This window comes from Xenopus tropicalis, chromosome 1, assembly GCF_000004195.4.
Source record: "Xenopus tropicalis strain Nigerian chromosome 1, UCB_Xtro_10.0, whole genome shotgun sequence".
In the NCBI taxonomy this organism is placed as follows: Eukaryota; Metazoa; Chordata; class Amphibia; order Anura; family Pipidae; genus Xenopus; species Xenopus tropicalis.
In genome coordinates, this window is record NC_030677.2 from 27,484,743 (window position 1) to 27,499,977 (window position 15,235).

Here is a 15,235-nt window from a genome sequence, read left to right on the forward strand (position 1 = left end):
TGTCTGTGTGAGGGACTCCCAGAGGGGCTGGGGGGGCTGCCTGTCTGTGTGAGGAACTCCCAGAGGGGCTGAGGGTGCTGCCTGTCTGTGTGAGGAACTCCCAGAGGGGCTGAGGGTGCTGCCTGTCTGTGTGAGGAACTCCCAGAGGAGCTGGGGGGGCTGCCTGTCTGTGTGAGGAACTCCCAGAGGGGCTGGGGAGCTGCCTGTCTGTGTGAGGAATTCCCAGAGGGGCTGGGGGAGGTGCTTGTCTGTGTGAGGAACTCCCAGAGGGGCTGGGGGAGGTGCCTGTCTGTGTGAGGAACTCCCAGAGGGGCTGAGGGTGCTGCCTGTCTGTGTGAGGAACTCCCAGAGGAGCTGGGGGTGCTGCCTGCCTGTGTGAGGATCTCCCAGAGGGGCTGGGGGAGGTGCCTGTCTGTGTGAGGAACTCCCAGAGGGGCTGAGGGTGCTGCCTGTCTGTGTGAGGAACTCCCAGAGGAGCTGGGGGTGCTGCCTGTCTGTGTGAGGAACTCCCAGAGGGGCTGGGGTGCTGCCTGTCTGTGTGAGGAACTCCCAGAGGAGCTGGGGGGGCCACCTGCCACTGCCAGGGAGCAGAGGGAGTGCTGACCCAACGGATGAGTGCTGAGAGGGCTCGGCAAGGCTTAGTGTGAAGCCTGAGTGTTCCAGAGCGTGGAAACAACCCTGGAAGGTGAGAACCCTGAAGAAGGGACATCTCAAAACCCTGAACTGTGTATGAACTATTGTCTTTATGTTTCTGTTGGGAAGAATGGGCCCTTAATAAACCTGAGTTTTGCCTGAAGACTTGGTGTCCCTGTCTCTATGCTCCAGATCCTCTGCATGCCTGCCTGCCTACCATTGCTAATTCCCCCAAAATTGTGTGTACAGGCATTCAGCATGTCACAATATATATATATATATATATATATATATAATATATATATATATACACACACCCCAATCAATCATTACAAAAAGTTACAAATATATGTTAAATTGACACATCAAAACATCAATGTTTCCAGTGTGGAAGTCGTGAGATCCATTAAAGAGGATGTGCGAAAGATAAAAACATAGATTCAACATAAAAGCTAAAAACAAAGCAGATCAAACTATCTAAAAATTGGGTTAAGATCATATTCTTTATTTAAATGAATTTAATGTTTATGATTTCCTTATCCAGCAGGCCTCCTTATACAATAATTCCGTAAGTCTATTGCCTCCTCTCTGGTTCACCCTATCATTATACTCTTTCTTGCCTGTATTTATTGCAGATTCATGTTATCTATCAAGATCTGCATCATAGAGCTTTCACCTATTTAGTTGCTGACTTGGTTGGAGTTGGTAAGTTTTGTTATTGGCTACAGGTTTTAGTCCCACCCACTTCTACAAAGGTGAAAAAGCATTTAGGGTAATGTTTTTCAAGGTCCAGTAGCCCCTAGTAACAAAATCAGAGCTTTGCTTTCAAGCTGGTGACTGGTAAATGGCAAAATGCTGATTGGTTGCTATGGGTTACAAGGCCTGTTACAATCTTTTATCACTTTACAAAACACACTGCAAAAAGCAAAGTATAAGATTGTGTGTGGGGGGGGGGGTCTCACATTGTAGTCCCCATTTCATATTTATACATCAGAATGTAATAATCACTGTTTTTGTTTGTAGAGTTCATCACACAATATGGCCTCTTGGGAGGTAGAAGGAGGTAAGTTATTTCCTCTGAACAACACCAACACTTTTATTGTAATATACAGTACTCCGGTACTTCGTTATTATGTGAAACTGTCTTATTATTGCCTTTGATACTTTCTCATGGTTGGAGTTCATTTTACTGTGTACATTGTGTAACGCATCCCCATAGCAGTTAGAGAGTCGGTATGGAGAGTTAATAGGAAAGTGAAACAAGAAAGGCCTGCGGTAGAACAGAACAGGACAGATTAGGAGTTCTGGGCATTAAGCCATTTGAAATAGCAGTAACAGCAAACACATTCATTTGACAATTATGTCTGACCTTACATAGCAAAATTACTGTTGAAGTCTTCTGTCTGTGGTCTAATCAAAGCCCATTGTACTCAAGGGAGCATAAACTGAGAAATGTACAAAAAATAAATAAATATCTCTATTGAAATTGGGTTAAATGTGACCATTATCTTTTCTTTGCTTTCATATGCCTGTGCATAAAAATACATCAAGAGCAATAAGCAGGTCATAAGGGGCCTCTTATTAAGTGGAGGGCAGGGTTCAAAGTGGCAAAAAACAAGGGTGCAGCCCATGATGTTTTGCACTTTGCGACCTCCCCTGCACATAACAGAATTGGTGTTGGTCTTTAGAATCTAGAGCAGTGATCCCCAACCAGTGGCTCAGGAGTAACATGTTGCTTCCCAACCCTTTGGATGTTGCTCCCAGTGGCCTTTTTGAATTTCTGGTTAGGGAACAAGCTATGATTGAATAAAAACCCAGTGTAATTGCCAAACAGAGCCTTCTGTAGGCTTCCACTCAACACAGGATAGCAATTATAGCTCTCATTGGCACCTCCAGGAACTTTTTTCATGCTTGTGTTGCTCTCCAAAACTTTTTCTATTTGAATGTGGCTCCCGGATATAAAAAGTTGGGGATCCCTGCTCTAGAGCACAGAGACCTGGGTCCCTCCGATGAATATATAGTGCTGCCTGTGTGTATCAGCGCTCTATTTATGAGGAAAGGGGGGAACGGGTAGGCTTCCCAGTCCCCAGTAGTAAGGACCCAATAATTACAATAATCAACTTTCCAACCATAATGGTTTATATGATGCATAATGGTAAACATAATGGTTTCAGATATGGTTTTAGGATATTTGTCGAAGTATCAATGCAAATGTGCATAGAATTATATTTTCTTTATTCTGCAAAATGTTAGTCTTTAGTTTACAACTCCATTAAAATTGTGTTATACTGGAGAACATTTCACTAGTTACCAGCACTCATTGTACCTACAGGAAGATGTAGAGTTTGGCAGCCCTCTATCTGCCCCTTGCAATGCCCCGTGCTGCTGGGCCCAACTCAACTGTCTGTACTATTCAAGGAATGTAGCCGAGGTTGGACCCTTCTCTGTCCCCTCAATGCTGATTGGCTGCTATAGCTTGCTACATCTCCTGCAAACTATGTGCATTTTATTATATTACTCAATATTGTGATAACAGTGTCCCTTTAAACATAGAGCATGGTACCATTTTTAGACTAAGCACCTATTAATAAATTATTGCATAAACAGCTGTCATAAAATGTTATTCTTGTCTGTTATATTTGCATTCTTTTTTTTATTCCATATCTATCACAGATTTAAATGACAGGTTCAAGAGCATACTCTTGCCAAAAGTGGAATGCCTATTACACAGGTTCAAAATCACGGAGGCTTCCCTGTATCACCTCTTCAAATTGCCTATACTAGAAGGTACATTTATTACATTTTCGAGCTCACGAAACCTGTGCAGGAAACTAGGTCTGGGGTAGATTTGGGGGATGGTGAAATTTGCAGAATCCTGGTTCAACCCTTAGATATATCTGCTCAACTCAGACCAAAATATCAGTACATTTGAAGCCATCCATTCAAGCCTTATAGAAGTGAGTGGAACTACTTTGATATGACTAGCGGTAACAACTGACTTGGTACAATTAAAATCTTTAGAAACAATGAGGCTAAACTACCAGTAAGGTATTTGCAAGCAACATTGAAGGATCTTCTTAGCTAATGTTAAATATCATAGCGTTAACTTTCTTACTTCTTCTTCTATAGCGGTGGCACCAGAGCCTCACCTGGAAATACGGTCGCTTGATGATTTATGTCAGTTGATCCAAACAATTGAAGAAAAGTTGAATCATTTCCATTCTGTTATTGAAGGTAAGATATTTTAGTGTTAAGCTTTAGGGGAATAGGTTAGGGCCACCTAGAGGTCCATGGGCTGGAAGTGGTTCTACAAGACAATTAGGATTAGGAAACAATTTGTAATGTATCTGCTCTGATCAGACCTTAAGGCCTTCAAATGTAAAGGAATCCATTCAAATCTCATAGAAATAAATGGTACTACAGGTATGGGATCAGTTATTCGGAAATCCTTTACCCAGAAAGCTCATAATTATGGGATTAATATCTCCCACAGGCTCAATTTAAACCAAATAAATCAATTTTTTTAATTAATTTCCTTTGTAATAATAAAACAGTACCTGTACTTGATCCCAACTAAGATATAATTACCCCTTATTGGGGGCAGAACAGCCCTATTGGGTTTATTTAATGGTTAAATGATTCCCTTTTCTCTGTAATAATAAAGCAGTACCTGTACTTGATCCCAACTAAGATATAATTACCCCTTATTGGGGCAGAACAGTCCTATTGGGTTTATTTAATGGTTAAATGATTCCCTTTTCTCTGTAATAATAAAACAGTACCTGTACTTGATCCCAACTAAGATATAATTACCCCTTATTGGGGGCAGAACAGTCCTATTGGGTTTATTTAATGGTTAAATGATTCCCTTTTCTCTGTAATAATAAAGCAGTACCTGTACTTGATCCCAACTAAGATATAATTACCCCTTATTGGGGGCAGAACAGCCCTATTGGGTTTATTTAATGGTTAAATGATTCCCTTTTCTCTGTAATAATAAAGCAGTACCTGTACTTGATCCCAACTAAGATATAATTACCCCTTATTGGGGGCAGAACAGCCCTATTGGGTTTATTTAATGGTTAAATGATTCCCTTTTCTCTGTAATAATAAAACAGTACCTGTACTTGATCCCAACTAAGATATAATTACCCCTTATTGGGGCAGAACAGTCCTACTGGGTTTATTTAATGGTTAAATGATTCCCTTTTCTCTGTAATAATAAAACAGTACCTGTACTTGATCCCAACTAAGATATACCGTATATACTCGAGTATAAGCCGATCCGAGTATAAGCCGAGGTACATAATTTTACCTAAGAAAACTGGAAAAACTTATTGACTCGAGTATAAGCCTAGGGTGGGAAATACAGCCGCTACTGCCAAGTTTCAATAATCAAATTATTTAATAAAAGGACACTCACAAGTGCTTACATGACTACCATATTAATAAACATATTTTCTGTTCTGGGGTTAGCACCACTGGGTGGGTATCAGACTGGATATGGGGAGGGTCGGATTTGGGGTAAATAACTGCTGTTTGCTGTCCTGTCTGCCCCTGGGTACATCCCTGGGCATTGACACTGGCAACAGAGCAGTATGGCAGCTCCTAGTCATATTGATCAGTACACAATGGGCACAATAAGGCTCTCTGTGCAGAATAAGCCATGGCTCCGTTTTTACCAGCCATTTGGCCAGCAGTAGGGGTAGGTACATGCCAAGTTGGGGTGGGCACAGTTCTGATTGGCAGACAGAAGAACCCACTGACAGGAGGTGAAGTGAGTGCTGAAGGCATTAGCAGAGACACCATTGTTGGTGGGGCGTATGTGAAAGCGTGCCATCGCTAGCACCTCCCCCCTCCCCCTGGCCGTTATGCGCAAAATACAAATAAAAGCAATATCACCTCACATCCTCGGTCACCCCCGATGCATCAGTCTCCAACCGGCGACGTGTGTGTGCAGCCCCAGCACGAATGTCACATAGGCACAAGCCTTGACTCCCCATCCGGCGCATCCCTTTGTCGCGCCGTGTGCACCACTTCCCCCGTGCGCTGCCCCAGCACGCAGACGTGTCACGCCGGTTGGAGAAGGATGCGTCTGGTGACAACGATGTGAGGTGATATTGCTTTTATTTTTCTTTTGCGCAGAATGAACTGCCAGGGGGAGGAGGGGTGCGAGCGATGGCACGCTCGGGGGCAGAACATAGTTCCAAGTGGGGGGGCGGGGTAGTGTGAGCCAGCATACATACTCGAGTATAAGCCGAGGGTGCCTATTTCAGCACATTATTGGTGCTGAAAAACTCGGCTTATACTCGAGTATATACGGTAATTACCCCTTATTGGGGGCAGAACAGCCCTATTGGGTTTATTTAATGGTTAAATGATTCCCTTTTCTCTGTAATAATAAAACAGTACCTGTACTTGATCCCAACTAAGATATAATTACCCCTTATTGGGGGCAGAACAGCCCTATTGGGTTTATTTAATGGTTAAATGATTCCCTTTTCTCTGTAATAATAAAACAGTACCTGTACTTGATCCCAACTAAGATATAATTACCCCTTATTGGGGGCAGAACAGCCCTATTGGGTTTATTTAATGGTTAAATGATTCCCTTTTCTCTGTAATAATAAAACAGTACCTGTACTTGATCCCAACTTAGATATAATTACCCCTTATTGGGGGCAGAACAGCCCTATTGGGTTTATTCTGGATAACAGATATGTACTTTAATATGGCTAGAAAGTTGTATGTATGAATAACTTTATTTATAAAGCGCCACAAGGGTACGCAGAGCTGTACAATCTTACAATATACAAAATTACACACAGGGAGGACAAGTGTTATAATAAATACAATAAATATATATATAAATACACAGGTAGTATGAGACACAGTAGGAAGGAGGTCCCTGCCCCGAAGAGCTTACAATCTAAGTGGTTGGGTAACATACAGTCACAAATTGGAAGGTAAGAGTTGTACTAACTGACTTGGTGCAACAAAATTCTCTGAAATTCTGTATTTTTTTTCACGACCAGTAGGGGCAAGAGGCCACGGGTTGTTTGCAGTCACAAAGTCTCCTGAATGTTAAATATTGTAATTTTATGTTGCTTATTTTTTTTTCTATAGAAAATACAGCAGAATGTAGTCCTGACATCACTCAGTCCATGCAAAATAATAGAGGTAAGGAGAATCATTTCCAATCTGGTATTGAAAAACAAATACATTATTAATGTGTCTTTAAAAAAAAAAACCATGTGACATTTAGGGATGTTAGTTTAAATTTTTTTTGCCAAATTATGATGTATCTTGTATTTTGTAAGGTGGTTGTTACTCAGCAGAGTAACATGGCTGGAGCGATGTGTGAAGGACCTGTAGTAATGGTGGTGCGGTGATTAGCGTTGCCGCTCTGCATGGGGTCCTGGGTCGATTTCAGCCAGGAATGTGTCTCCAAGGAGAAAAGCTGACTATAGCGAATCAGATAAGCTCTACTGGGTGTTGGATCTGTAATGGGTAGGGCTGGTCCCTGGTAACGCACTTGAGGTTGTTCCTGGTAACCAGTGAAGGTGGCACTGTGTGTGTGAGTACGGCAACTCCATCTGTTGTGCGGCTGCTCAACTCCTTTGGTTTCTATTGTGCTGTATTAGCACATTCAATAAACAAACAGTTTAAGATCCAGTGATTTATGTTGTTAATAAATATATGCCCATGTTCTCCTGAATTATACAATATATTTCAGATTGTGGGGCCTTAATGGAGCAGTTCAGTGTAGAAATGAAACTGGGTAAAATAGATAGACTGTGCAAAATAAACAATGTTTTCAATATAGTTAGTTAGGCAAAAATGTAATCTATAAAGGCTGGAGTGGGCAGATGTCTAACATAATGGCCAGAACACTACTTCCCCCGTTACAGCTCTCTAAGCTGTTAGTTGTCAGTAACCAATCAGTCACTTGAGGGGGGGTATTTGCACAGATCCATCATCAGAGAGGTATATGCGGTTCAGCTGTTTGGGGCCCAGTCATTACTATGGTCTGCCAGACATATTTAGTACTGTACTGTATGGCACAGGGGGCTCTACAAATTAAACTTGCTGGGGCCCCAGTGAAATGCAGCTGACAACACTATAGTTATATGTGTGTCCAACCAAAGCTTTATCATCTCTTATAGCTTATGTGCTGCAGGAACACAAAGGGGTATATTTATCATTCTGTGAAAAAAGTGGAGTAAAGCATTACCGGTGATGTTGCCCAGAGCAACCAATCAGCAATTAGATTTCAACAGTTAGAAAATCAAATCAAAGCGTCTGATTGGCTGCTATAAACAACATCACCGGTGATGTTTTACTCCACTTTTTACACAGCATGATAAACATACCCCTTACTGTATAGCCCATGGCTAGGGATGAGCTAATTTTTTCACCAGGCATGGATTCGCTGCAAATTTCTGCATTTCGCAATTGGCGAATTGTTTTGTGAAACTTCTGTGAAAATTCACAGCGGAAAATTTTGGCGTGCTAAAAAACATTTTGTCACGCGTCAAATTGGGCGCGGTTGCGTAAAAAAAAAAACACGGGCGACAAAAAAAACAAAAAAAGACTCGGGCAACAAAAAAGATGTGGACGACAAAAAAAATAGTGTGACAAATGTGTTTCACAAATTTTTCGCCGTTTTGCAAATCTTCTTGTGCCGTTTCACGAATTTTATGGCTAAGTGATAAAATAATAATAAGCAGGACAGATTCGCTCATCTCTACCCACGGCACAAGGCATGTATTCATTGCTGGCATTCAGCTGTTGGAGAAAAGCCCAAACCTGGCAGCAAGCATGCCCTGTGTGCCTTGAGCCTACGTATGTGCATAAGCTCTAGTAGTATCAGGCACCATGAATCCATCTCAGTATTGTCGGTTTCCAGCAAGGGGCTTCCTAGAATGCAATGTCCCTCAATACTATGCGGTGGAATACATGTTTCATTTATATTTGTATCATTGTATTGGGCACACCACGTTATAATATTGAATAAATGTTGACATGAAATGCATTGCAAAGATGGAAACTTTGTATCTAATGCAGACTGGATTCATTTATCTCATATTTGATGTTACAGAAGCTCCACTCCCGCTAAGGGCCATTGAATTTCACAGCCATGACAACAACGTTCGCCCCCCTGCAAGACGTGCAACAGATTCAGACCGTAAGTTGTTGGTGTAGCAGGTTTGATACTGTGATAATCATCTGGCTCTAAAGAGTGGTGCCTGCCTATTTATGAAAGGGCCATTTCATTTGACCAAAGTTTCCCCAACTGTAGGGGGTGGTCCCCATAGCGAAACCAAAGCAGAGACTGGAGAGAGTTTATGGCACAGAGACTATAAGGCAGCTTTGATGGGATTCATTGTAAATACTTATTTCTTGTACCAGATATCCCTTGTAGGTTGGTGGAGAGACACTTTAAAAGGATTCACTTTCTTCTAATTCCCTTACCTAAAGTTATTATGATATTCAACTCTTCATCCGGAGCCAAAATGCAAGTTTAAATCTCAATGTCACGCGTTGCTTTATATCCTAACAGAAAATTTGACCAGCATGCTCAATGCTGGTGGCATTATAGGCAGAAACACAGTGTACTGATCCCTAGACAATGTCCAATATGATTTAGCAGCAGCCTGTAAATGTCTGTAACACACTGAGCATGTGCGGTGCCACTGACACCCCAGACAAAGAGAATCAGAAAAGCTAGTGGGCAACTTCAAACAACATGGGACTTCTCTTCTTATGGGTTTAGTACAGTAAGTCACATACTGTATGTGTTAATAAGCCCCATTTAGGGCAGGGAATAGCTACTGTATTCTATTGCATCAGCTTTCTTTCACCCTTGATTTTTTTATTGTTTGCATACAGAAATATTTTTTAAGAATAAATACTTTGCTTTCCCTGTTACAATTATGTGTATTATTCTTTGAATCCTAGCTTCTCTGACCATTGCACGATCGAAGATACATGGTCAATATTATTGCCGGGTTTGCTGGACCAGAGGACACGTCCCACAGCAATGTATGTTAACTGTCACTTTTTACTCTTTTCCCTGATATTTTGTGTTTAATGGGTTAACTTCACCTATAAAATCTGCTGGTCTGGGTTTCAACCTGTACTAAATAGGGTCTCTTTTATAAATATAATGTAGTTAAATCATATTTAAAAATGAAGAATGTGCAGGGAACAGATGTTTTGTTCATAAATATAGTAAGATTACTAAAGAAGTATATTTAACTGAAACCCATGACATGCTGTCTGCCTGTACACGTAATTTTTGGGGGAAATTAACTATGGCAGGCAGGTAAGCAGAGGATCAGGAGCACAGAGACAGGGACACCACTTTTTCAGGCAAAAAACACAAATTTATTTGGGGCAAACTCTTCCCAACATAAACATCAGCAAACATGATTTGTCCCTTCTTTGGGGCTCTAACCTGTGACTCACAGTGACTCTCCCTCATCCAGGGATACCAGCTCACCAGCTTCTGGCACACTTTGGCTTCTCACCAAGCCTTGTTGTTCCGGCACTCATACACCTGGTCACGGGTCCCTCTGTTTCTCGCAGTGGCAGGCAGCTCCCCAAGCTCCTCTGGGAGTTCCTCACACAGGCAGGCAGCCTCCCTGCTCTGAGAGTGAACCCCACTCTGTCAACTACCAACCCCAACACAACTCAACCAACACTGTGTAACCCCATTTATTTGCTGCTCTCCTGCAGCCTAATCAGGCAGCTCCCTACAGCTGGCCAACTGAAACATTAACTGGAGTTCAGAACGGAGGGTCTTTCCTACTCTTCCACCATTCACTCCAGGGACTCATTTATCTGGCTTTTCCTAAGCCACTAACAAGAAAACAGCACTACTTGCTGCAAAACCAGGCAGTTTACCTAGTACTACTTGTACCCCACCTTTAATACTGGTGGAAAATACAATAAAACAGTAATATTATTTACTGAGGGTCATTTATCAACACTGGGCAAATTTGCCCATGGGCATTGACCTATGGCAATCAATCAAATTTGTTGCAAATTTGCCCAGTGTTGATAAATGAGCCCCACTGTGTCTCTCACACCATGAAGAAGAAGAAAGTCATCATTTAGGGTCAAAATGTGAGATTTGAGCTTAACACAGAAAAATTCACCAACTTTCTACTCATTCCTATGGGATTTTTTTTCAAATGGTGAGCTTTAACTTTCACCCTTTTCTAAATACGCTTCTAAAAATCCCATAGAAATTAATGAATAGAAAGTGGGTGAATTTTTCTGTGTTTAGCTCTAATCTCACATTTTGATAAATCTGCCCCTAAGTAACATTTAGCCCCAATGCCTGCTGAATACACAGAAGTGCCCCATCCATGTCTTGTACAGTTGCCCCTATACCATAGTTCAAGACCAAAAAAAGACTTATACTGAAGAAGCATCAGTGTAAACGTTATCTCATGGTTTATCATGTGAAAACTTATAGACCAGATTCAGTTCAAGAAGAAAAAATGTTCTCTTAATTCAGTTCCAAGTTTTTCCCATAAAAAATTAACGTGATCAATAGTGAAATAAAAGTTTTTCTGAACTGAATTGCATCTCAAATTGAATGTCCTCAATGTTAGTTGAAATGACCGTTCTTTAGTCCCATAATGCACCTGCTCCTTTTCATGCATATTAATATTATTGTATTCCTCATTTCAGCTTCTGAAAACAGTTCTGCTCAAGCAAGTGAGTGTGATCTTTCCTCCTAAAAGTTATAATATTACATAGATAGCAATAAAGCTTAGGAGCCAGAGGCTACTTACCTGCACTAATACTATAAGAGTTTACCACTATTTTACGCTTTTCATGTTTTTGCAATACTGGTTCCTTTCATTTTGTAATGAAAATATTTAGAGTTGATCGAATGGTCATATTCTTCCCTGTCTTCTACCCCCTCCATTATTGCCCCCTAAAGCCCTGCTGTCAGCCTGGTGGCCTCTTGCAGGTATCAAACATGGGAACATTACCCTGGGAAAAGCCACTCACCTTGACAACATAGATATATTAAATGATTCCTTGGGTACCTTGCCCTATTAATGTGGGGTTGAGAACAAGGACACGATTCTCCAGAACACTGTTTATTCTTTTACTCCTGCCACTGTTTCAAGTTGTGTTGCGCACTGTTGTTAACTGTGATTATAGATTGTACGATGACCATATCCATTGTTTTAGGGCTGACAACTAATGAAATCTATGCTATCATAATGGTGATACCCAAGGAGGCCACAGTGCACGTTGGACGTCTCTTACATCTCACTGATGATCAGGTTGAAAAATGCATTAAAGATGCAAAAGATAATGAACTGGAGAAACTGTATAAAATTATAAGAATGCGGGAAAATAATGAAAATCCCACAAAGCAGCAAATAGTCTGTGAAATTGAAGAAGCGCTGATCACGCTGGACCACGAGGCCAGTTTAAATAAATTAAGGCGGATTTGCTGCAACAAATGCAAACACTTAACAAGTAAGTTGTCTGCTGACTGGCTGAACTTGGTTGATAATCTAATACAGTGATCCCCAACCAGTGGCTCAGGGCAACATGTTGCTCCCCAACCCCTTGGATGTTGCTCTCAGTGCCCCCAAACCAGGGAGTTATTTTTGAATTCCTGACTTGGGGGCAAGATTTGGTTGAATAAAAACAAGATTTCCTACCAAATAAAGCCCCTGTAAGCTGATAGTGTGCATAGAGGCTCCCTAATAGCCAATCTTAGCCCTTATTTGGCTCCTCCATTAACTTTTATGGTGCCTCTGTTGCTCTCCAAGTCTTTTTACATTTGACTGTGGCTCTAAAGTAAGAAAGTTTGGGGCCCCCTGGCCTAAAATTAAGGAGAAAACAGCAGAGTAACTGCAGTTGCTTTATGGTATTAAGTTTCATCAAGACATAAGAAGTCATTTACTATCTGCAGGGCAGGGTGCAAACTGCAAAAAAACAGACAAAATCCATGTTTTTGTTTGTTTCTCCATGTCCTGCAGGTAGAATCATTTTTGCAAGTCTTTACCAACCATGTGGGTGGCATGTAGGTGTGCCCCTCCCAACCCCTACTAGTCTGCTAAATTGCATCAGAATGATTTACCTTGATTGAAAATACTTACACTTTGTCTGGTTCTTTCATGAAAATGTAATTGAGAAGCAACTTTCCATTTTCTACACCTGGACCTGTGACCGCCCCCCTTGAATACAGAGCTGCCTGCATTTGGCAGCTCTGTATTCATGAGGGGTGGAAAGGGGAAGGCAAGGAGGTATTTAACCTCCCACCCCTTACCCATCCTCTATATTGAATGTAATTTAGGTGCACAAGTTAGAAAACAGCATTGAATACTAGTGTATTTGCCCTATGGCAGATGATAAGGACAGGACTGACCTCTGCAACTCGCACTCGATTTGTTGCACCTTCTTATATATAATTTATATTTATCACCTCTCTGAACTCACTGGCAGCCTAAGCACCAACCCTTAATTCCTATAATATTGTAGCTAAAACTCTGTTTCATTTGCATTGCAGGCTAGAACAAGGACAATTCTCTTTTTGGGGAACAACATTGATGAAGAGAATTCCCCTTCCCTCTCTCCAATAAACATCAAAAGGAATGAAACAGGTCTACAAACCACAGCACAAAGCCCAAAACTTTAAGGGACCTTGAACCTAATGGCAAAACATTGCTTGAATTGGCTCTCTAGCGAAATAAATAAGGAATATGAAGAAACAATGAATCAAGAGCATGGACATGAGAGATAAACCACATAAAAAATAGTTCAGACCTATAAAATTCTTATTCCCCCACTATACACATGAACTGATACATTTATCAGGCATTGTGAGGTGCCCCTCATATCTCATATCATATCATGTCAAACAATGCAGGTAATAGAACCAATATGAAATAACATTCCAAGACTGGTGGGTCAGTTTCACAATGACTTCCAAATTGTATAACTTTCCATAAGGATCCCAACACCAAGGATGTTACCTTTCTGCAGCCATAAAGGATCCAACTACCAGAAAGTGGATGGTGACCAACACATGGAATGAGGATAATAATTGTGACTGTCAGGGATCAAGGTCCTGACAATAAGGAGGCTGTCCTCTTTCACCCAACTTCATTAGACTGATGAATGTGTTGGCTCTGGTTACCACAAAATATTGTTTTTAAGCCTGTGCTTCTCATATGTGTAGGAGATCAGTAAACCATTTCCCCTGATTTTCTTTGACATCATCCAGCCCAGTTACAGGCTGGAGAGCAATCTGGTTGACTAGGAGCCCAAGTGCACCTCTGGGAAAAAAGAGCCAAGGAGAACTTTGCTTTGGAGTCAAATCCACTTGTCCAGCAGGGGTTATAAAGGAGCCCCTGCTGAAGAGCCAGCCAGATCCAGTAGAAGAGAGAGCAGCAGAGAGAGTGAAAGTGCAGCGTGGAAAGTAAAGACGCTCCAAGTAACAAGAGTGACTGTGGTGTGCTATGCTTGGGCCAAGATTTGAGCTTCAGCCCCAAAGAGAGAGATTGTTCTGCCTCCTGCTTAGCTACCTGATGATGCCGATTGCCATCCTTGTGTGTCTCCTGTGAGAGGACAGTTGTTTCTTGTGAGCCTGCTATGTGGGACAAACTGCCTATCCAAAGGGAGAGGTATTTCAGGGCAGATAGTGCTACCTGGGGTGTTAAAAGAGCTCTCGGGGAAGGGACATATTGCCAGGGACTGAACTAAGCAGTTGCTGTGTCCATCCAGAGGGGAGTGTGGGACTGTGGCACTTTAGAGAGACTGTGCTAGTAGTTAGACCCCATGTGTCCCCAGTACAGGTTTTACACTGTTTATATCCAAGTTATTTTGGTTACTACAGTTTGTGTGTGATTTATTTTTCCTAGTGGAATTCCCCTGAGGCGTGCTCCTCTGTGCCCACTGGGTGGCGGCACTGCACTGTAAATCCCAGTTCCCAGTTTCTTTCATAGCAAAGAGGTTCAGGCTGCTGGATTCCAAACACAGGCAACCGCCAAGAAAAGAGAGGGATCCAATTGTACAGGAGTGCCATAAGAACAGGGTTACATATGCCTATGAGATTGAATGAAGGACTTCACTAAATAGATACCGTAGCTTTTGCACAGATTGAATGCTGTCTATAGATACTGTGAATATTTGCCCCTGTTTATAAATGAGATTTATTTTCTTTACTATTGCTCAGCTCCAGCTTTTTCCCAGCTTTATACATTCACAACTGCTGCTTGCCTTTGTGACTACTCTAAGATCTAACAGCAGCCAGGTAGAGGGGGACTCCATTCTGACTTATACTGCCCCCTGGCTGACCCAGTAACCAACTGCAGATATTCATTTTTAATAAAAGGCACTATGTTTGCCCAGGTGCAGTAACTCATAGCAACCAATAAGATGTTTGCGTTTAAACCGGTGACCAGTAAATGCTACCTGCTGATATGGGTTACTGCTCTGGGGCAAACTTATTTTGCATTTTATTACATAACCCTATTTGTGTTTTTATTTAATTTTACTTTTCCTTTCCTTTAGCCACTTGCAGATTTGGGAATTTGCTTTTTCACTTTGTCTAATTACA

At 41.6% G+C, this 15,235-nt stretch overlaps 1 protein-coding gene across 1 annotated transcript; it reads left to right on the top strand.

Annotated features, from left to right (window-relative positions):
* Positions 1-1,022: 1,022 nt before the first annotated feature.
* Positions 1,023-13,260, top strand: LOC101731252. Its single transcript, XM_031895342.1, has 10 exons — positions 1,023-1,338; positions 1,657-1,696; positions 3,307-3,420; positions 3,763-3,867; positions 6,760-6,813; positions 8,735-8,821; positions 9,595-9,678; positions 11,338-11,364; positions 11,851-12,144; positions 13,184-13,260. Exons 2-10 carry the CDS (start codon positions 1,672-1,674, stop codon positions 13,186-13,188), a joined length of 795 nt encoding a protein of 264 aa, XP_031751202.1. The 5' UTR covers positions 1,023-1,338; positions 1,657-1,671; the 3' UTR covers positions 13,189-13,260.
* Positions 13,261-15,235: the final 1,975 nt, after the last annotated feature.

Bases quoted from the DNA above. Each gene is read 5' to 3' on its own strand.
- LOC101731252 (XM_031895342.1), top strand. From the start codon at position 1,672: ATGGCCTCTTGGGAGGTAGAAGGAG. The intron at 3,421-3,762 runs GTACATTTATTA...CTTCTTCTATAG, and splicing joins CAAATTGCCTATACTAGAAG to CGGTGGCACCAGAGCCTCAC. The intron at 6,814-8,734 runs GTAAGGAGAATC...TTGATGTTACAG, and splicing joins GTCCATGCAAAATAATAGAG to AAGCTCCACTCCCGCTAAGG.